Source organism: Mauremys mutica, chromosome 5, assembly GCF_020497125.1.
Source record: "Mauremys mutica isolate MM-2020 ecotype Southern chromosome 5, ASM2049712v1, whole genome shotgun sequence".
Lineage (NCBI taxonomy): Eukaryota > Metazoa > Chordata > Testudines > Geoemydidae > Mauremys > Mauremys mutica.
The window spans coordinates 126,626,616-126,648,745 of NC_059076.1; the positions used below are offsets into that span (position 1 = coordinate 126,626,616).

General features: G+C 38.8%; 1 protein-coding gene across 12 annotated transcripts in view; it reads left to right on the top strand.

Moving 5' to 3' along the window:
* Window positions 1–22,130, top strand: part of FAM53A (family with sequence similarity 53 member A) — a 144,088-nt gene that overhangs the window by 81,913 nt on the left and 40,045 nt on the right. For all 12 annotated transcript variants that reach the window (XM_045019601.1, XM_045019599.1, XM_045019609.1 and 9 more), the window contains exons 3-4: window positions 1,696–1,750; window positions 4,722–5,524. In XM_045019601.1, the coding sequence (XP_044875536.1) occupies window positions 1,696–1,750; window positions 4,722–5,524 (858 nt within the window). The remainder of the gene's footprint in view (window positions 1–1,695; window positions 1,751–4,721; window positions 5,525–22,130) is intronic.

Below are 22,130 nucleotides of genomic sequence, written 5' to 3' on the forward strand. Positions count from 1 at the left end.
GTTTCTGGAAAAAAAAATTGTGTTTTTATTAAGTAGCTAGTTCCAAATGCATCTGCAGATATAGAAAATATAGGATAAAAAGTATAGACAAAAGTCTATGATATGCAGGCATTTTAGTGGGGTAGGATTTTTTTAAAGAAAGCAAACTGTCCTTGCACTACTCAGTCTCTTAGTTGTGAATTTGAAGTTCAAGGTTTTAAAGCTGCACTTTGGTGGTAAACAGCAAAAATGCTCCATTGCCCAAGGATGTTTACTTAAAACTGAACTTGTATCTGGAAGGAAGTCTCTGAACAATACTATCTCTCTTTTTTTTTTTTGGCTTACTACTGAAAACATGGTCCAAAAAAAGCTTTTAAAAAAAGGGCAGGTTTTTCAAATAATCAGTCCTTCCTCCCCATCCCCAGAAAAACTCTACAAGAATCTTAGTTCTAGTAAGGTTATTAATTTGCCTTTTAGTTATTAGGAGGCTTAATATCAACTGAACTACGTATATGAGACAAATCTAGTCACTTTTCCATCTAAATTTATAATAACTGGGAGAAAAACATTAAGGCCTTGTCTACACTACTGGGGTAAGTCAACCTAAGTTATGATTTTCCAGCTACGTGAATAACGTAACTGGAGTCGATGTAGCTTAGGTTGACTTACCGAAGTGTCTTCACTGTGCTGCATCGATGGGAGATGCTCTCCAGTCGGCTTACCTTACTCTTGTCGCGGAGCTGGAGTACCAGAGTTGACCAGAGAGCACTCTGCCATCAGTTTAGCAGGTCTTCACTTTCCATCGATAGCAACAGCGTTGATCTCCCCGGTAGTGAAGACAAGCAGAGTGTACAAACTGTCCTTACTATGCACTCGATTTGTGTTTCTAAGGATTTTATAGAATGCGCATATAGTGACCATGCTTAGAAGCCATGTTAACATGATGCATCTGATCACTATTTGCAATGATTTATATGAAAAGCTGTAGCTATTCTTTGGCAACCATTAAATGTTGTTGTGAAAAATCTACTTTTTAAAGGACAAAATCCATAGATCTGCTAAAAGATCAGTAAAACATAGCAAAGTACGCTCTTAAAGGGCAAGAAATATTTTTCTCCTGTAAATGCCATAACATGTTTATCCAGTCCTTAGTTATGTATTTGAGTCTAAAATTTGTGTTTACGTAAAAGACTGGAATGGCTTTAGTAAAGCTGTTCAGGTATGCTCAATTTGCAATACCATAGGAGCATGAAAATTCAGACAACAGCTTCTTAAATTTCAATTTCCTGCTGTTTTAATAAAATTTAGGTGTGGATCCAAAGCGCTCTATTTATTTAATAATTTTTTGTGGGGAGGGGGGAGTTAGGGATAGATTCATTCAACTTTGGAATTACTTTATTTGATTCATATTGCAACCCAGGAAATACTTGAAAGCTTTTTGAAAGATATTTTGGATTCTTGTATAGCATTGTACCAAAAAATGAAAACTTAATTTTTTTAATTATCAGTAACTTAGACTGAAGAATATAGGGTTTTTTTTTAAGACTCCCAACCAGAAACATGGTCATTCCATTAATTATTTTTTATATATATATAATATAATATAAGGAAACTGGGAACTACAATATTTTAAATTTTCCTTAAGGCTTGTGCTCACTGCCTTTCACACCATGTATAGTTGTATGGTGTTGAAACTTTTTTTCTGATTAATTTCAGTACTCATCTGAGAAGCTGAACAAAAGTGGCAGTTTGTTCCCTTTCGAAATCAATGGTAAGTTGTTTGTTTTGTTTGTTTGTTCCCCCCTGAAATCGTAGCAGTATTTTACTGAGGTAATTGGTATAGTAAGCAGCCTTTCTATTGAAATAAGGTGGAGGGGATTGGAGCATGCTCTTACAGAGCCTCCTGGCTTATGCGGGTCTTGGAACAATACTGGGAATCACTGGTTGTCAATTTTTGTACTTGTGATCTGCTTTGCATAGTAAAACCCCTTCTTACATGTTTTTGTTCAGTATCTGTTATGTACCCAGTTTTGTCCTGTCAAGACTTTCTTCAGAGTAGAAAACCACACATTTAACTTCTTTACACACCTTCATAAAAATAGGGCTTTGCAATATAGAATAAACCATATATTTGCTCTCAAATATCTGTTAACGTGATGCAAACAATCGAAGTTCATGGCCAGTGTCTTTTGATGTAGGAAAACCTGCATGTATGTGGTGTTTTGTGTGTGTGTTTTGTTTTTGTCCTGGGATATCTGGTTACTGTTCTGTGTTTCTGCTATCTTACTGCCATGTCATTTTTTTAATATCTTTGATTTACTGATGATCGGAAAAGTTGACATTTTACATCAGCTTAATTTCTTTATAAAGTGTGGTACATTTCATTTACTCAGTGGGATTGTCTCCTGAGATACTGATCTTTGTTTCTTTGAGGTTCCCAAGGGAACAGCAGTCACACAATCTTACAACAGCATCATACAAACAACACTAGTCTCAGCACATTTACTGTAAAAATCCATCAGTGACTTTGAGCAATTATTTCTGTTTTTTACATGAACCAGCCTTTGTAAGAGATCTTAAAACTAGATGCTAACACTACTGTAATGAAAATTTTATCTCAAAGTCACAGACAGGATCAGAGCCTCACTGTATTAGGTGCTTTATTCACACTGAATTGAGGATGGTTCCTACTCTGAAGAGCTTATAGTTTAAGGCAAAACACATATGACTGTACCCATCTGAAAGACTGGAGGAAGGAGGACAAAGGAATTCTAATATATATTTGCATAGGCCAGTTGTCTGGCCAGTTATAGTTGTAAGTTGGAAGGGTCTTTTTGAGTAAACAAGATGTGGAAACTATTGAAAGACCCTACTGGCCATGTAGCATATACATCTTGTAGCTACTTGGTTTTGCAACCCTCAAAGCATTTTAACAAATCAACTTTTGCCTGTTAGGTTTATTTTTTTTATTTTTTTTATTTTTTATTTTTTATTTTTTTTTTAAAGTACCAACTGCCAGTGGAAATATAAGAACTGCCAAACTGGGTAAAACCAATGGTCTATCTAGCCCAGTATCCCATCTCCCAGTATGGGCCAGTATCACAGCTTCAGGGGAAGCATACTGAACAGGGCAGTGGGAATGATCCACTCTGTTTTCCCTTCCAGACTTCTGGCAGTCAGAGGTTTAGGGTCACCTGTGAACATCGGTTTACATTCCTGACCATCTTCGAGATCCATATGTAAAATATTATTAATCAGTGAACCTAGACAACTTTTTACCTCTAGCTTTAAAAGTAATACTCTGCTCGAATATACTTTTAGTATAATGAAGACAAAAACTTCATCTTCTAATTACAGGCTTTAAAAACTTACTTGGGAAAGACCTTTTGGGTATCCCAAAACTTTAATTCATCCTTTATTACCACAGCCCCTGGATGAGTGAAAATTACTTGGCTAATTGGTTTAAATTAGCAAATTTTCTAACCAAGCATGAAGAGCTGTTAACTGGCCAGCAGGACAATGATATGCCTTTCAATTTGCAAATCCTAGGCCTCTGTTGTAGTTCCTCTTATGCTTCACTCTCTAATATAGGGGAACAGCTGTAAAATGTGCAAAATGTTCTCAAAGAAAAGCTTCACAAAAGAGTGAGGCTTAGCTGGCAGACTTTTTTTTTTTTCCCTCCAACCCAGCATTGCCACTTCAGATCATAAGAAGTTGTACACTATGGGCTGTCTGTATTCACAGTAAAATTTGTATAAGGTTTTTAAAAAGTGTAAAATAAGGGGAATGGTGGCCTTTAATTTAGGGCTTTCAGAGGCTGTGTCATGGATATGAGTGGGAGGGACAAATGTTTCACTATCCAAAAAAACAGTCTTAACTAACAATTCCTAAAATAAGAGTTCTCAGTACTTTATTTTTTAAGCATTTAGTCACATTATAAAGAATGAACACACATCACATAAGCCTTGGATTTCCATAATGTGGTGTCTTGAAGGAAAAAACATTACAAACCTATAACTATTGGGCTTTACGTATGCAGTATATCTCCATAATGGAGGAAAACAAAATGATCTGTGGTCCCTGTAGACTTAAAATGGTCATAGTTATCAGCTAGATTTTAATTGGTGTTAAGCAAAAAAACCCCTCCAACCTGCTGGATTGTTCACAAGATTTGTTGAACTAGCTCAGCCCTACTTACCATGGTTCAGTGCTACTGGTCTTAATGGCAATATATTTTTTGTAGTCTCTGGAGCAGCAGTAAATTAGCCATTACTGCTTATTAATATCAACATTCTGTTGTGCAAATTTTGAATGTACAAAATGGTGCGCTGAGAGTACTATGCTTTGTAAGTGACTTAGAGCTAAACTATCCATAGCTCTTAATGTGCAAAAGTAATTCACATTTTCACAGTTGCAATACTGAAGTACAAAGGTTGGGTATTAGGGTACAGAGTGCTAATGTTACTTCAGGAAGATTTCAGGAGAATTTGTGTATACTATTTTTTTGGTTGTATTGTTTTACTCTGAAATACCAGAGTTCTCCAGTAGTAATCTTCCCCTTCAGAACTAGCTCATGTTAAAGGGGTTGGGTTTTGGTGAAGATGCAGAGTTAAGTGTCCCCTTCACAGCTAAGAGAACTAGGACTTCCAACTCGTTAGTTTTTTACCCAAATAATATCTCTGTTAATGTAAGCTAACTGTATCCTATTTTTTCTCTCTCGTCCCTTACATTTTTCTTTTTAGAAGAGAGCCCTTGGAAAGCTTTAAATAGGGGTTGTCCAATCCAAGCTGACGCGACCAAAAATTCAGCTTACCCTTTCCCAGTGTGCCCATTCAGTAGAGGCACAGCTAACAACGTGAGTCTGCAATGGCAGCAGGAATCTTCCAGCACATCTATGGTGTCAGGATGGATAAGTGAACTAAACCTTAATGAAAACTCGGGGCAGCCATTGGCGCCACCTACCAAACGTCACTGTAGGTCACTCTCTGAGCCAGATGAATTGGCTCGTTGTCGATCACCATGGAAACCCGGCAGTTCAAAAGTCTGGACTCCTGTGTCAAAGAGACGATGCAACAGTGGTGGCAGTGCCACCTTGCAGCGCTGCAACAGTCATGGGAGTGCAAACTTACAGAGAAGCACAAGTATCAGCTTGCCACAAAATGTTCTGTCCTTAAATAACGTCTTCACTATCACCAGCTTCAATACTTCTCCAGTGCCCCGACCTTCCTCTGCGAGCAGCGGCTTTGTGGACAGTAGTGAGGGAAGCACAAGTTCAAGTATCCGTTGGAATTCTGGAGAACCTTGTGACTTTAACCCTAGGCGTCGCCTCTCCCTCTCACAGGAGCACATCACCGAGACAGGAAACCTCTTGCCTTCAGCCAACAGCACTCCCACCTCCACACCAGAGCTCAGCCGGCGTCAGGGCTTGCTGAGATGCCGCTCACAGCCTTGTGTCCTGAATGAAAAGAAAAGCCGGCTAAAGCGCAGACGGGAGGAGGATGTACGGTGGAATCGTCCATCTTTAGACTTTTTTAAAATGACACGGGTGAGATTTTACTTTCTTCAGTAGGGTGTAGAAATGACTTATTGCACGCAGGCTATTCCTAGAAAATAGTTGGCTAAATCAAACTTTTCTGTGGGTGTGGAAGTCAGATAAATTGGTGTGTTAATATTGGCTTTTGTAATTCCAGCAGTACAACTAGGCTTCTGCCACTTGCTAACTTCATGCCTTGTAGCTACCTATAACTCTCTACTACTAAGGCCCAGCTTGTGCACTGCAGCCTGTTTTTGTAGACTGTACAAAGGGCTGCATAAAAACACTTTAATAGGGTTGGGGCAGAAAAAAAAATTTGGGCTTGCTTCTGAAGTGCCACAGAAACTTCAGGGAGGAAGTGGAGGGAAAAGTAGTCAGTTAAGTAAGTCTGTTCCCATGAGATGGGATTAGGTGCAGTAGTAAAACATTCTATTGTGGTGCAAATGTGTTCTGGTTTAAGTAATCCTTTATGGCTCTAATACCTCTAAGTCAAAGAAAAAATGAGTCAGAACATATATTGGCCAACTACAATAGCATAGATAAATGTGCATCAGAAAAACCTGTAGGTGAATACAATTAAAGAAACTGCTAATAAAGAGACAACAGTGGAAACAGATGTATCCTCATAGGGCTTCTCCAAACATTGTCCCACAGAAGTAGAAAAATGCATTCTTTAGACCAGCTGTGCAAAATTCTATTCCCCCACTCAACTGGGCGTGAGAATTTTCTTTGAGTAACCACTTTTTTTTCATTATCTGCATAATCATGAGCTGGGGGAAGTGTAGACTTTGTACATGGGTTAACATTTTCATAACTGTGCAGTGCTGATGTAGATTTAAGTATGTGCTGCAGTTAAAAATAGAATCCCATTGTTTGGTGTCCATGGGAGCAATATCAAGTACTATCACTTGGGCCATAGAGAGAAGTCTGGCATTGTGGTGTCATCATAGGTCAGCATCATCCACACCCTTTAACACATCTTCCATAACTTCATTGGCACCAGCCTTGGAGAGGTTCATGTAACCTGCCTTCCTCTTCAAAGGAGAGCTATCCTAGTGATAGCCTGGTGAGGGAGACAGTGTAAAAGGATGATAATGAAAGATAAGATGAGAAATGTTTTAATTTTAGTGTAAGAACTATCTAATCTTTCAAGGAACAAGTTGAAAGGAGTGGGACCCTGGAAATCTGTGGTTACCAGTTATTGGGGAATTTTAGATGAGGACATAGGGAAGTTCTGGTAAAGTGCTGTGGGATGAACTTTTAACATTGGATGTCTTTCAGCTGGACTGATTCTTACCGTTATTGTATTAATAGATTCATAGACTCTAGGACTGGAAGGGACCTCGAGAGGTCATCAAGTCCAGTCCCTTGCCCTCATGGCAGGACCAAATACTGTCTAGACCATCCCTGATAGACATTTATCTAACCTACTCTTAAATATCTCCAGAGATGGAGATTCCACAACCTCCCTAGGCAGTTTATTCCAATGTTAACTGCCCTGACAGTTAGGAACTTTTCCCTAATGTCCAACCTAAACCTCCCTTGCTGCAGTTTAAGCCCATTGCTTCTTGTTCTATCCCTAGAGGCTAAGATGAACAAGTTTTCTCCCTCCTACTTATGACACCCTTTTAGATACCTGAAAACTGCTATCATGTCCCCTCTGTCTTCTCTTTTCCAAACTAAACAAACCCAATTCTTTCAGCCTTCCTTCGTAGGTCATGTTCTCAAGACCTTTAGTCATTCTTGTTGTTCTTCTCTGGACCCTCTCCAATTTCTCCACATCTTTCTTGAAATGCGGTGCCCAGAACTGGACACAATACTCTAGCTGAGGCCTGACCAGAGTAGAGTGGAAGAATGACTTCTCGTGTCTTGCTCACAACACACCTGTTAATGCATCCCAGAATCAAGTTTGCTTCTTTTGCAACAGCATCACACTGTTTACTCATTTAGTTTGTGGTCCACTATAACCCCTACATCCGTTTCTGCCATACTCTTTCCTAGACAGTCTCTTCCCATATTGTGGTAAGCAAAATTAATTTGGCAGATCAAATATGAAATACACAAATTTCCTCGGTTTCAGAAAGGTAGCATTTGTTACCAGAGAGTGTCTGAGCCCAGAGTAACCTCTGAGACCGGTGGGAAATGAACCGTTGGGTAACTTTAGGTACAGTAGCAGGAGTAGGATAGCCAGATGTGAATAAAATTGACACCGCCTCTTCCTTTAGTAGATGATAAGTCTTAGTCTTCTGAAACTGGTCTTTCCCGGGATGATCAGACCATTGGTCAGATGGGTAGTTTTCGTTCATGGGAATCATGATATGAATTTTGTATAGGTGGGGGAGGAGAGTTGGAGTTATGTGATTTTAGCCCATTTAAAAGGTATGTAGTCTGTGAACCTTTAATGAAAGAAACACTATTTAAAAAAACAAATCATTCTGAGGGGTATCATTACATTTCTAGTGTACTAAGTGAATTTTTTTTCAGCAAACCTTCAACTATAATGTCAACCTGTTAAGCTAGCCCTTTTATTTATCCCCCAGATAAATTGAAGATTCTCTTTGATAAGATGTTGACAAATATATTTTTGTATTATGTGAGTCAGTGCTTTTCTTTTGATACTGATTTTTATTGGTTCTCTTTCACGTGAAGTAATTTTGAAAAAAACTTAGTTAAAAACTATACAAAACTTGGATTTGAAATGAGATCATGGGCCTTGATCCTGCAGCAAGTGCCAGCAGGCAGTATTTACACAAGGCTTGATGCAGTATTGGAGCCAAGAAATCTGCTCCTTGTTGAATTCTCAATTATTACACACCTTTCTGGCTTTTAAGGACTCCTTATTCACAAAATATCAATAGATTGTGACATCGGTGTGTTCTATTAATTTTAACTTCATCTAAAATACGGTATGCAGTTAGGTTTATTGCAAATGAGTCTTGATTAATCAGTCATCTAAGATCTTAGTGTGCTAACGACTGGCAGAAGTCCCTAAAACAGATTATGGAATTAGCTTTTATTTACCAAAAATAGCTTACTGTAAATTAATGCTAACTCATTAAAATACAGTTTATTTCATTCCTCTAATAGGCTGTAGGATTTGGGGGAAATTATTTGCAAAACTTAATTTTGGGTAGTTTTTGATTTGCCTAATACTGATGAATCTGAGCCATGTAAGAAAAATATCTGAAGGGGCAATCTTGGTTTTAGTCAAAGGTTGCCCCAGTTTCTCAGACTAGTCTATAATAAAGTCTGCCAAACTGAAAGCTAAGCACCTGCTTAAATTGTCTAAAATAAGAATATTTCAGAAACTGAAGCCAATTTGCATTTTCACTACTAGTGGTTCAGTTAACTTTGTCCACTATTGATCTATTTGTAATTTTTGAATGACTGTTTTTCAGTATATAATATTCACATACATATGTGGTGTAGCAGTCTTTTCGAAAGAAGAAACCCTGAGAAATGTGTGCTTTAATTTCTTGAAACTTTTTTGTGGTGAAGATCTGTTTTTTGCTAGTAGTGTCTCTGCACTCTTTCATAGGGTTAAAACTATTGCACTATCCCTGCAAATTAAACCACTTGTTTGTTTGCTGTAAATACACAAGAAACTATAACTGTACAAAATCCAGGAGTTCTTCACCACTGCATTTTGAGCATAAAAAATTGAGCACCTTTCTCCACAGCCCTACACAATCTAGCCTCCAACCCTCTACGGTGGTTCTCATTTCCTCCCACTCCCCCACCTCGTACTTGATGCACCTTCTTTTATCTCTTCTCCTGGACTCTGTTTAATGTCTTTCTTTATTCCTGCTGTTCCTTGTACTTAGAAGTCTCCTGTTCCTGTCCACCAAGCACAGTCATATTCTCTCTCTCTCTCTCTCTCTCTCTCTCTCTCCCGCCCTCCCACAGTCCTTCAAAATCTAATAGGAATCCTTCCTTCTATATCCATTCATTGGAAGAACTGTTGTCCTGTGTCTGATTTACCTTAGACCATAAGCCTTTCAGGGGAAGAAATGTGCCTAGCTCTGAAAGTGGTATGTAGACTTAAAATGCTAAATATAAATATAATCTTCTAACTCAGGGGTAGACAACCTATGGCATGGGTGCCAAAGGTGGCACGTGAGCTGATTTCAGTGGCACTCACACTGCCCAGGTCCTGGCCACCGGTCCGAGGGCCTCTGCATTTTAATTTAATTTTAAATGAAGCTTCTTAAACATTTTAAAAACCTTATTTACTTTACATACAACAATAGTTTAGTTATATATTATAGACTTATAGAAAGAGACCTTCTAAAATGTTAAAATGTATTACTGGCACGTGAAACCTTAAATTAGAGTGAATAAATGAAGACTCGGCACACCACTTCTGAAAGGTTGCCGACCCCTGTTCTAACTACTATATTAAAAAATCATGATCTTCGGTGTAGATTCAGTCTTGTTTCTTTGATCATGAAGGAAATACACATAATCATAATGATAAAGTAACTCCTTCAGATTTCCCCTACAAATGCAGAATAGAAGTAATTGAAAACAGTTGTAGTGATAGGTGCAAAATAAGATGGTCGTTTTTTACCATAAACCTAACTAACTAAATAATCCCCATAACCTTTCAAAAAGGGCATGTTTTCAGATGTGCTCAAAGTTTGAGAGCAATAGCAAGCTCCATGTGGGAATGAGTTCCACAGCCTGAGGGCCTGCACAGCAAAGGTTTGGTAGACTTCAGGGGAAATGACGCAATCTTTGCAGGATGTTTAAATTGGAACAGCTGTAGTTGAGTTAGATTCCAAGGCCAGAAAGCACCTTTGTTGATCATCTAGTCCTGTCCTTTGTACAACAAAGTCCACAACTTCCCCAGAATAGTTTGTAGAGCATCTCTTTTAGAAAAACATCCAATCTTGATATTAAAAACTTCCAGTGATGGAGAATCTACCATGACTGTTGGTAAATTGTTCTAGTGGTTAATTAAAATATTAAAAATATGTATTATGTCCAGTCTGAATTTGTCTAGCTTCACCTTCCAGCCATTGGATTATGTTACACTTTTCTCTGCTAGATTGAAGAACCCACTATCAAATATTTTTTCCCCATGTAATGAAGTCATCCTTTCTTGTTTCTTTAAGTTGGATTCAAGGAGCTCAATCTATTTATCACAGTAAGGCATGTCTTTTAACCCTTTAGTCATTCTTGTCTCTTCTCTGAACTCTCTCCAATTTATCAACATCTCTTTTGAATGATTAGAACCAGAATGGGACACAGTATTCCTGCAGCAGTTGTGCTGGTGCTTGTAGCAAGGCGTAAGCTGGGCCCCTCTGGTTTCTGCCCCTGCTTCCCATGCAGATCAGTCAGGGACTTCTCTGGTTAATGCAAACACCAGTGCTCTTTATTTACAACTGTTTCCCACCACCACCTTTCTGTCTCTGTGTAGGTTTTTCACAGCCAAACTTTGCCAGCAGCAGACTAGAGGGCCCCACCCCTCTCTGTGCCTGGCCTTTCTCTTCACCACTTTTTCCTCCTCTGGTTTCCTTTCTGCCAGCCTTTATAGCCCCTGGCTAATTAGGCTGGCAGCTGTTTCTTATTGCCAGGCAAGCATGGGGCTCTTCAACCAGCCCCAATCCATTCCCCTTGATTTGGGGCTGGAGTGGCAGGGGGCTGATTAAATCCTCCTTACTCAGCACCTGTCACAGTGCTGAATACAGAGGTAAAGTAACCTCTCTACTGCTACTTAAGATTCCCTTGTTTATGCATTCAAGGATTGCATTAGCCCTTTTGGCCACTGCATTGCATGGGGAGCTCATGTTCAAATGATTCCACCACCTGCCCCATATTTTTTTTCTTTTTCTTTTCCAAGAGTCACTGCGTCCTTGGAAAGTCTTTTATAAGTATGGCCTGCATTCTTTGTTTCTAGTTGTATTAAAACACACATTTGCTTGTGTCCAGCTTACCAACTGATTCAGATTGATCTGTATCTGTGATCTGTCCTTTTCATTATTTACCACTTCCCCAATTTTTGTGTCATCTGCAAACTTTATCAGTGATTTAGTTTTCTTCCAGGTCATTGACAAAGTGTTAGTGTATGGCCAAGAACCGATACCTGCAGGGCCCAACTGAAAACAAATCCACTCAATGACCATTCTCCATTTACAATGACATGTTGGGACTCATCAGTTAGCCAGTTTTTAATCCATTTAATGGGGATCATGTTAATTTTATATTACTCTAGCTTTATAATCAAATGTCATGCATTACCAAGTCAAACACCTTACATAAGTCTTAAGTATATTACATCAACACTATTGGCTTTCTCAGCCAATCTTGTAATCTCATTTTAAAAAGCTCTCAAGTTATTTGAGAGGATTTATTTTCTGTAAACCCATGTTGATTTTTTCTTTATTAATTGAATCCTTATCTTGTCTGGGATTAATGTCAGGCTGCCAGGCCTATAATTACCTAGGTCATCCTGTTTATCTTTTTAAAATATTAGCTTTTTTCCAGTCTTCTGAAACTTCTCCAGTGTTCCAAGACTTAATGAAAATTAACATGAATGATCTAGTGAGCGCCTCAGCCAGCTCTTCAAAAAAAATCTTGGCTGCAAGATCTTGGATCTCCTGAGTTTTAGAAATGTGTAACTTTAGTGCCTGTTGGTTAACATCCTCCTGAGATACTAGTGGAATAGGAAAAAGTGTTATATGATATCATTACACTTGTTTTTTCCAAATACAGAAGAAATATTTATTGAACACTTCTGCCTTTTCTGCATTATTTCTACTGATAATTCTAACATTTCCATCTAGTAATGGACCAATACCATTGTTAGGGTTTTTTGTTCCTAATATCTTCTTGTCCTCAATCGTGCTGGCTATATATTTCTATTTGTGCTCTTTTGAGTCCATTGTCAATTTTCCACAATTCCTAGCATCTGATCTATATTCATTACCATAAACTTCTCCTTTCTTCCATTTGTTAATATATTAATTTTTATTTTTAGATCTTCCTTCACTTTGTCGCTAAATGTGGTAAACTTTTTTTAACCAATATGGCCTTCTTTCTCCATTGGAAGATTGTGGCTTTTGAGAGATCTAATAGTGTTCTTAAACTATTCTTAGTTGTCGTTCACATTTTTTCTGATTTTTTTAAAATTCTTTCTCCCAGCTAATTTGGCTTTTAAGTGTTTGCACCTTTGAAATTGCCCCTTTCAAAGAACTGTGTGTGTGTGTGTATATATATTACTGGTTTGGACTTTATTCTGTTTGCACATTATAAACGCTATCAAGTCATGATTACTTGTACCTACAGTATCATTAAATTTTAGTTCTGCGATTATTTCCTCTATCTGTCAATACAATTCTCCCATGTTGATAGCAGTTTTGTCATCTATAATATCTAGGAAATCCAAGGATATTTTAGTATTGGCAACCTGAGACCTCCAGCATATGTCACTCTAATTGAAATTCCCCAGGATCACGCAGCTTTTTTTTCCCCCCGTACATGTTAGATAGGTGCATAAAGAGCTAGTCATCTTGTTCCATAGTGTGACTTGGTGCTCTGTAGCAGACACCAGTACCCCATATTGTGCTTTATTGGTTAAGATGTTCATCCATAAGCATTCGAGATCATTTTTTTCCGAGTTATCAGTAACTTGGAAACGGGTAATGCCATTTTTGAAAGTGTTACTCCCCTTTTGCCACCTGATCCTTCATCAATAGGTTATAACCTTTGATGTCAAGGTTCCAATCATGGGAATCATCAGACCAGGTTTCAGTAATGCCAACTAGGCCACATTTATGCTGCTAAATGAGCAATCCAATTCCTGTTGTCTGTTACCCAGGTGCCTAGCACTGGTGTATATTCAATTATTTTCAAATCCTTTTGGTTCCTTGATTAATTGTGTTCTCAGAATTCCAGTTTTGTTAGTTGAGAGCTCATATCTTCCTTCTTTTTACCCTTCTCTTGGTCAGGAGGGTGTTAATCTAACAACTCTAGCTAGCTTGTCCCCAACGAGATTACAGCCACCTCTCTCTGCAAAAGGTGGGCCATAGTTTGGAAGGCTTCCTTCTGAGTAGAAGGGGAACCAATGTTCCACAAAACCAAAACTCTCCATCCTACACCACTTACCTAGCCAGTGGCTCACCTCCAGAGTCTTCTGTCTTCCTTCACTGCTGGGATTGTGTGTGTTTTATGAATAAAAGCTATATACATATAACTGCATTTTGGCTTGTTTTTACCTGGGGCTGGGAATCCTTGCTGAGCCACAAGGGGGTTGCTTAGTGACTTTAGTATAACGTGATGTGCATATGCACCACCAGATGAGTTTTGATCTCTCAGTGGTGGGCACTGGAGAAGGGCACACTGTCTGAACAATTATGCACAATGATGCACAACCCAGACCTGGACAAAGGAGGGGGCAATACTTAAAATATTTAGCAAAAATAAATACTAGTACTTGAATCGATACAAGTTGTCATGTTAGGATAGTGGCGTTATCATGAGCTAAACTGCATTTCTGGATTGTGGTGAGGATTCCTGGTCCCTTTAGCTGCTGCAAGAAAAAGTCATCCTGCTCATTTGGTGTGTCTGTCTCCTTTGGGCTGTTGCTATCCTGCAGAACTTCTGATCTACACAGGTTCGCTGCATTCACTTCCCTGTGTGACCGAGAGGCTAGTAGTAAACGATAATAAGTACACCTCTACCCCGATATAACGTGACTCGATATAACACCAATTCGGATATAACGTAAAGCAGCACTCCGGGCGGGGCAGGGCTCTGTGCTCCGGCAGATCAAAGCAAGTTCGATATAACATGGTAAGATTTTTTTTGGGCTCCCAAGGACAGCGTTATAGCGGGGTAGAGGTGTATTGATGATGCCTATAACTGTAATGGATGCTGTTCTCCACTGACTTGCCAAGTTCCCCCCCCTCCAGATGGGGGTTGTCAGATTTTATTTAAATGCTGTATTTCATGTAGAACAGGACCAGTAGTCAGTTGATTAGTAAGGTAACCTCTTTGGCAAAAGTAGGACCAATTGCTTACAACTTAAAAAAAATAATAATAATAAAATAAAAAATCTTATGCATAGTCTAGATCTAAATCTATTCAAAGGTTCCAGTGTTAAAGCCATTATAGGTGAGTTAGCATGGTCTGAAAACTGCTAAACATAGTCCTAAAAAATTCCCAAAGCTAGTCATTTAAAAAAAATCAGATTGACTGATGGAACTTTCCCAGAGACTGAATGTGTTTTTCAGCAGAAACAGGCAACCTCTACTGAGTCACTGAAAAATATCTCCATGGTGTACTTAAACATTTACACTTTATAGTCTTAGATGGAGCCCCATGTATTTCACAAATGTGAAATAACAGAAAACGAAAAGGAATAAATAAATAAATAAATAACCTCCCTGCTCCCCCAGCAGTCACTCCTGCAACTGCTATCCCACAGGGTTAGGCCCGGCCTCCCACTCCTGGTGGTGACCTGGCATGTGGGGAGTGCCAGGTAGGCTCACTCCAGGGGCCTACTACCCCCTGGAGGAGGCTAATGGGAGGGGCGTTGGGATTCAATGGGGGAGGGGAATATATAAAAGGGGGATGGGGACGGATCCTGAGGACTAATGAGGGGCTGAGGCTCAGTGTGGTAAGAGGAATATTTAAGGGCAATAGGGTTGGGATTTCTGAGGATTGAATAGAAGAGGGGGACTATATAAAGAGGAAGGGGGAGGGATCCCTGGGAATAATGGGGGCTCAATGAGAGAGAGAAGGGGTAGGGGTGCAGTTTATGGGGCTAATGGGGCAAGAGGTGAGGTTCATTGTGGGAGAAATAATATATTTATATTAATATACTTTAAAAATAAGGGTAGATGGGGTCCCCGAGGACTGGTGGTGCAGCGACTGGAGTAGGAAGCAGTAATGATTGGGAAGATCTCTGATTTTCCGTGGGCTTTGTGTCTGAGTGGGGATGGGAAGTGGAAGTTATCCGTGGACTGCAGTACTAGATAAATTTCAAGGGGGGGAACCCTAAGGAGCTGTCTGGGGTACTTTGGGTGGGTTAACTGAGGTGAGGGTTGGTGAGTGTCTTGAGAGGAATAATGCTTAATAAAATGATGTAGTATAAGAAAAAGTTGGATTTAGATACTTATTTGTATATGGCCATTTGAGATATACTAATGTAAGTGCAATTAAAAAATAAACCACATTTGTAATAGAGGAAAAATCCTGAAAAATAAAACATTTCTTGGAGCCCTAGTTTTAGATATTTTAGGTCCGTTCCCATCATACACACACCTCCACACAATCAGGCCCAGCAGGCTTATTTCCAATAAGAAATAGAAAATGAAATAGTATTTTACAGATATATTTTTATTTAAATCTAAGTAGCTACAGAATTTTTCTTACTGTTGAAAAATTTTCTGCAGCATTAACTCATTGAAATATTCAAGATCCCACTTCAATGGGGAATAGTATTTAGAAATATGTCTAGGTTCTTACCTGGTGACAGTCACCATGGTACCTGATGAAATAATCTTTTAATAAGGAAATGTTGAACCACAACATTAACATACATAGCGGATTCAAACTGTGTGCTTGTCTTTTCTTTTCAGCTTCTTTTATCTTCCAGAGAAGTTCAGAAATTCTCAGTCAGTCTTGAACATTTTGGGACTCAAACAATAATGAAGATTTTGTTGATTTTTTTTTTAACTTGATAAGTCAGTTAAAGTAACTGACAGTTACAGGTGCAATATACTCTTGTGCAAAACAAATAACAGCATTACTGTTTTTAAAACATAACTAAGCTTTAACTCCAAGGTAAAGATTTTTGTTAGGGCATCTTTTATTAAGAGTGAAACTTATTCCTGCAAACATTTTTGCCACCCCTTATTCATATACAGTACAGCAGGCATTTTGAGATAGATAAGAATACAAAGACTGTTTGTATCAGTCTCCATAGCTTTAAATTTTAGTATGTGTGGAATGCTGGTATGCTTCCTGGGATAGGTTCCAACTAAGATATTGCATGGTTTTTTGGTATGGGTCGGATATCTTTTTCAAGAATTGATATTGACTATAGTGTACGATCAGTAAGTACTATGTGTTTTTTGGAGCCCTTTTAAATCTCTAAAAGGGATACTATCAACTGGAATTTGTGGAAATGACTAACTTTGAAAAAATCCAATTTCTGATCATGTTTTTCAAGTAATAGGTCTTGAAATTAAAAAAACAACAACAAAAAAACCCAATTTTTAAAAAAGAGTTTTCTGCTCCCGTGCCAAAGTTTTTTATAAGAGCCTTTTAAGCAAGAAAGAAACTATGGTCCCCATACTGCATTTGGAATTACTAGTATGTACCCCTGTGCCCATACAAAGTCCCGATGAAGTAAAAACTGAAAATAAAGATAGATAGATCAGTGAATTTTAACACTATTGTGGAATAAGTGAGTTTTCAGAGGACATGTAAGGCTCCAAGTCAGCAAGCGCTTAATATGTTTGAGTCCTTATGAAGTCAGTTTCACTTAGCTTTCTTTAAGTCTATGCTTTATGCTTAAGTGCTTTGCTATTGAGGCCTGTATGAGTAGGGGGTAATGGCTGGGTGGACCAAAATGGGAAGAAGGGCCTTCCAAGCATAGGGGATGGCAGGAAAAAGTCAAATGCTTGTTGGAGAAAGGGACAAATGGAACATCATCTGGCATCATTAGCAGAACAGAGATTGCAGGAGGGATGCCATAATATCAATTGTGATTTTTAACTGGACCTTATTAAACCTGCTTATAGACCAACCACATTGAGTAAATGGCCTTTCTCTAGGGAGCAGACTGGAAGATGGGGAAAGGAGCCCCTTGCTGTAGGAGGTGGTCTTATGAGGGAGGTATAGTCATAGTATTTGTGGTGCAAACCTATATTTAGGCTTGGCAGAATTTGATTTTTATTTCTTTATCATTTTGACTGATATCGATATTTGTTTTAAAGCACTTTTTCAGTTTTAATTGATTTTGAATTTTCACAATTGTCAGATACTTGGTGGGGTGGGGGTTCAGACAGCAAGGGTCAGATAATCATTTAATGACAGACATTCAGATTAAAAGAGTTAAAGCTTTATGACTGTTAAAATGCAAATGGTCAACATCAAATGTCAAAATATACAAAGTAAATATCCTTAAATCAAAGTTCTCAAGCCTCTTTTTTTCTTTCTTCACCTACTGTAAACTTATTATTGGTGGGAATTTTTTTTTGTTGGTTTGGGTGCATATGGTGAAATTGGCATTTACTGATGAAAAAAATCTAATTCTTCTGAGCATACCTATGCTTGTAGATGTGTTTATGTAAGAAAAATGGTATTTTTTTCTGTAAATTAAGTTTTCCCCAATAACTTCTCATTTTATTTCCAGTGAGACTTCATCTCTGTTTAGGAGATACATTAATCTAAAAAATATCTCCACATCTTTTGAATGGCCCACTCTACATTGGGGTATGAATAATTTTCTCAATTTGGCTTCTGAACTGTCTTGTTAGAGTGGGAGAGGAATGTCCCATGTTTACTGTGCTCAGCAGTGTAGTATTTAGTAATTAAACAGCTAGCTGAACCTTACTTTCCACTCATGGTATGCATTGTGGCTCTTAAAATGAGGTCATGTTGGTCCTTTTTTGTGATCTTTGGGTTATGTATGATTGAATTATTAGCAGTACTGTGGCCTAAATTACTTTAGCAAAAATGAAGATCTAAAATAGTGCCCCTGAATCATTTAATTTTTAACTCTTGTCACAAGGTATATCCATAATAGCAAAAAGTTGCCAATATTGGTGGTACACATCTGTCATACATCCATAATTGCATTGAAAACCTGTCCACGAATATCTCCCCTTCTCCCAAAAATATATATTCTACTTCACGACTCTATATGCTATTGCAGCTTTAAAAATTATTCTGTACTGCAATTATATCTCCAAACTCAAACATGGGGAGTGTAAGTATGAGATATGGGACTTTGGGTGTCCATGTCATGTCATGTTGGTTTAGTCCCCTTCCCCTTTTGGCTAATGCAAGGGGAGTGATCTGCCCAGATAGAGAGCCATATCAAGCATGCTGAAGAGGTGTTCTGGGATGACTCTTGAGACTCTTGCAAGGCATCCCATCAATCAAGGTCAAAGATCAGCTGTGGTGGTGGCCTACAACTTGGTGCTCAAAGCTCATTTAGAGGCAAAGGATCTAACCGTTTGTAAGTGAAATTTTGCAGTGCTTTGAATGGTTAATATATTCCTCCACTTTCACCCCAACTTGTCTTCCAGTTTCCATCCAAATGACTATATCAGTTTCTTTGCAGAAGACCTCCATGTTTCTTGTCTGTTCACATGGGATTTGTATTTACAAAGGCTGAGTGCAGCGGGTCTGTAAGAACAATTGCTTTGATCTCTGCCAAACTTGTACATTTAAAAATAAGCTTTGCCATATTTACAGTGTTTATATCTAGTTTGAGTTTTGGGGTTTTTTTGGTTCAGGCTAGGATCCTGATCAAGAAAATGAGAGCAAAGGTAGCTGCAAACTATTGTAACTATATAGAACCCACTTGCAAATAAAGTAAGGGAGCGGGTGGAAGAAAACTGCTGTGAACAAAGGGATTGATTTGGATCCAGGGCTGGGATTTGGAAAATGTGGCTTCTGATCCAAATCTTTAACCTTGCTCTTGGCTCCCCATCTGAATAATGCGGGGTCGGGGGGGGGGGGGGGGAGGAAAGTAATGCTAACCTACCTTTATAATGCATTTTTCAAGTGATTAGTATGGAAAGTGCTAGATCAGTGATTATAAACCGAATAGGAATGGAAGATAAGATCAAATTCTTCTCAAGGACAGAATGTAATCCAGTTAACTTGTGGGATCCTATGAACCTGTTCAGTTCACTGATATCTAGTCAGTGTACTAAGACTACTTTTGCCTCCTGTGTTCACTTTATTTAAAAAAAAAAAAAGTTAGCTATACTATATGTTAACTTAGCTACCCACATGCACTCCACATTAGTGACCCTTTGTATGCGTCTTGCAGGGTCCTACAGCCTGGGAGCCAGCCTGATCCCAGAAGTCTACACAGCAATAAAACAGCCCCACAGCTCATGTTGGCTGGCCAGCCGTGTGCATCTAGTTGCTGTGTAGACATATGCTGTCAGGAATTTTAGAGTTAAGCAGATTAGACTGCCCATTCCCTCTCAACTGCTTGGGTTCTCATCTCTTGCCACTTGTGGTGTCATGTCACTAGTTCTCCAGTCCTAGCACTAGTCTGGCAGTAAAATAAGGTAGGCAAGATGGACCTTTCTAATGCCTAAAACAAAATAATGAAAACCACATGCAAACACTATTTTTTTTTTTTCAGGTCACTGTAAAGGGTGCTTGTAGCAGTAAAAAGTTTTCATGTAAAAGTTAAATTGGTCTTATCTGCTGTGAAGAAATGCAAACTTAAGAAACTGATCTGTTCCTTGACTTGCCTTGATCAAGCTGACTTCACTTTTCATGAGCTAAAATATTAATGTGCTTAGTATTAGTTTCTTAAAACATCATGAGTTGTTCAGTTATGTGGTGAATTTTCTTTCACGCTTCAGGGTTGTTTTTAAATTGCGAGCAGGAACGTGACTTATACAAGCCAACGTTGATTACTGATTTGGGGAAGGAAACCCTATCTTTCTTTGTATGAGCCTGTGCACTTCCAGTTTGGCTGTGCTACTTATGAAGCAACTTAACTTTAAATGATTTGAATTGCAAACGCTCGTGTGAACTAAAGCATATCTACCTCTAACCACACTGTTTTTTAACCTTTCTTCAGTAAAGATTTCTATCTTCTAGTACTTATATCCTGCTGTGTGCCTTAGCTAGAGTAGTGTCCTTTATAGAAGAAGAAAATAAGTACTGATAATTTTCTAGTGCAGATGCTAGACTATTTTTGAGAAGTAGGCTTTTGTACTTTCTAACTAATAGTTTGGATAGTTTTCAAAGCAGCTGTTTGACCTTGTTGGAAATCTTTATTTCCCATTGGGCTATTACCTAACAGTACTGGCTCAGTTCCATAAGCTTGGATTTTGTAGTTTTTAGTTTTCTGCATATTTTTTTTTCCTACCCTGGCAAATCTGAACAAGTTGAATGCATATATGTGGTGTGAAAGGTGGAAATGTACTATAGAATACACCTTTAATAAACATTTAATGGTATCTAAAGAGTAATTCTATTAACATAACATTAAATGAATGACTTATGCATAATGTATATAGCTCTTTTTACTTGAGAATAATGTTGCAGTTGCTGAAAACAGGTATGTTTTAATTTTCATAGGCAGGTTTTCTGAAGATTTCTTGCGTATGAAGTGCTAAAGTTCTAGCTGAGAATACTGGGTGGTAATTTTAATAGCAGCATCATATTGCTACACTTAATAAAAATTTGCTGATAAAGGTGTTAAGCGCGCGGTACAAGATGTACAAAAACTGTGCCCGAATATTTGTAGAAGTGTTTGGTAGCTTAGAACTTTGCATGCCTCGCCTCTGTGGATGCCTAAAGTTTAATCAAACACCACAACTACCACAGGAGTGCTATTGTGTTTAACGATGCAAGGGCTCTAAGCTCAAGTGTCGAGCTTGATGCTGAGCTTTGGGGCTGGGAGTGTTGTGGAAAATCCTTAGGGAGGAGGAAAGGAGTCCAGTTTATTAAAATAACAACAGGGTCATTTCCTCAGGGGGAATAGTTATACGTAAATCCTATATAAACATTCTCATACGTTAAGAGTATGGAAATGGCACTTCAATATACAATTGAGTCTGAAATGAAAAACTGGTAACTTGAGATATCAAGAGAATCTTTTTTAGAAGTCTCCAAATCAGTGGTGGCCAGAAAGGACCACCAGATCATCTTGTCTGATCTCCTGAATATCATGGGCCACCAACGCCACCCAGCACCCAAACAGTAAACCCAGCAACTGAAATGAGACCAAAGTATTACAGGAAATGAGACTTGTGTGCCACAGGAAGAGAATAGGAGGGATTGAAGTGCACCAATGGCAGGGAAATGATTAAGTAATATACAGCCAGATAATCCTGGCAAGTTACCTGCATCCACACTCTGCAGAGGAAGATGACCTCTTCCCTTCTCCTCCCTTCCCCCCCCCCCCCACTGCCAATCTGATATGGGGGAAATTCCTTCCCAACCCCACAGATGGCAGTCTGGTAAACTCTAAGTATCTGAGCAAGAACAGCCAGCCATGCTGTGTGTGTGTGTGTGTGTGCGCGCGCGCTTGGTACCATATGGCCCTCCCCTTCCAATGTTCCATCTTTAGCCATGGCCACCCCTGATGCTTCAGAGGAAAGAGATTTAAAACAAAAACATTTGAAGGGGGGGAAATCTCTTTTGGGTGGCTGGTTGGAAACCCTGAAGCATGAATTTTTGGGAACATGAGAGAAACTGGGAGTGAGCACCAGGACTGCTGAGCTCATCCCTCTACCATCACAGGCAATCTTACCATATAACCGCACTCATAAATTTTGTCCAGCTCTTAAAACTAATTTTTGCTCCCACAGCTTCTGATTGGAGGCTGTTCCAGAACCTCACCCCTCTGATGGTTAAACCTTCTCATTTCTCCCCCTGAATTTGTTTATGGGTAGTTTATTCC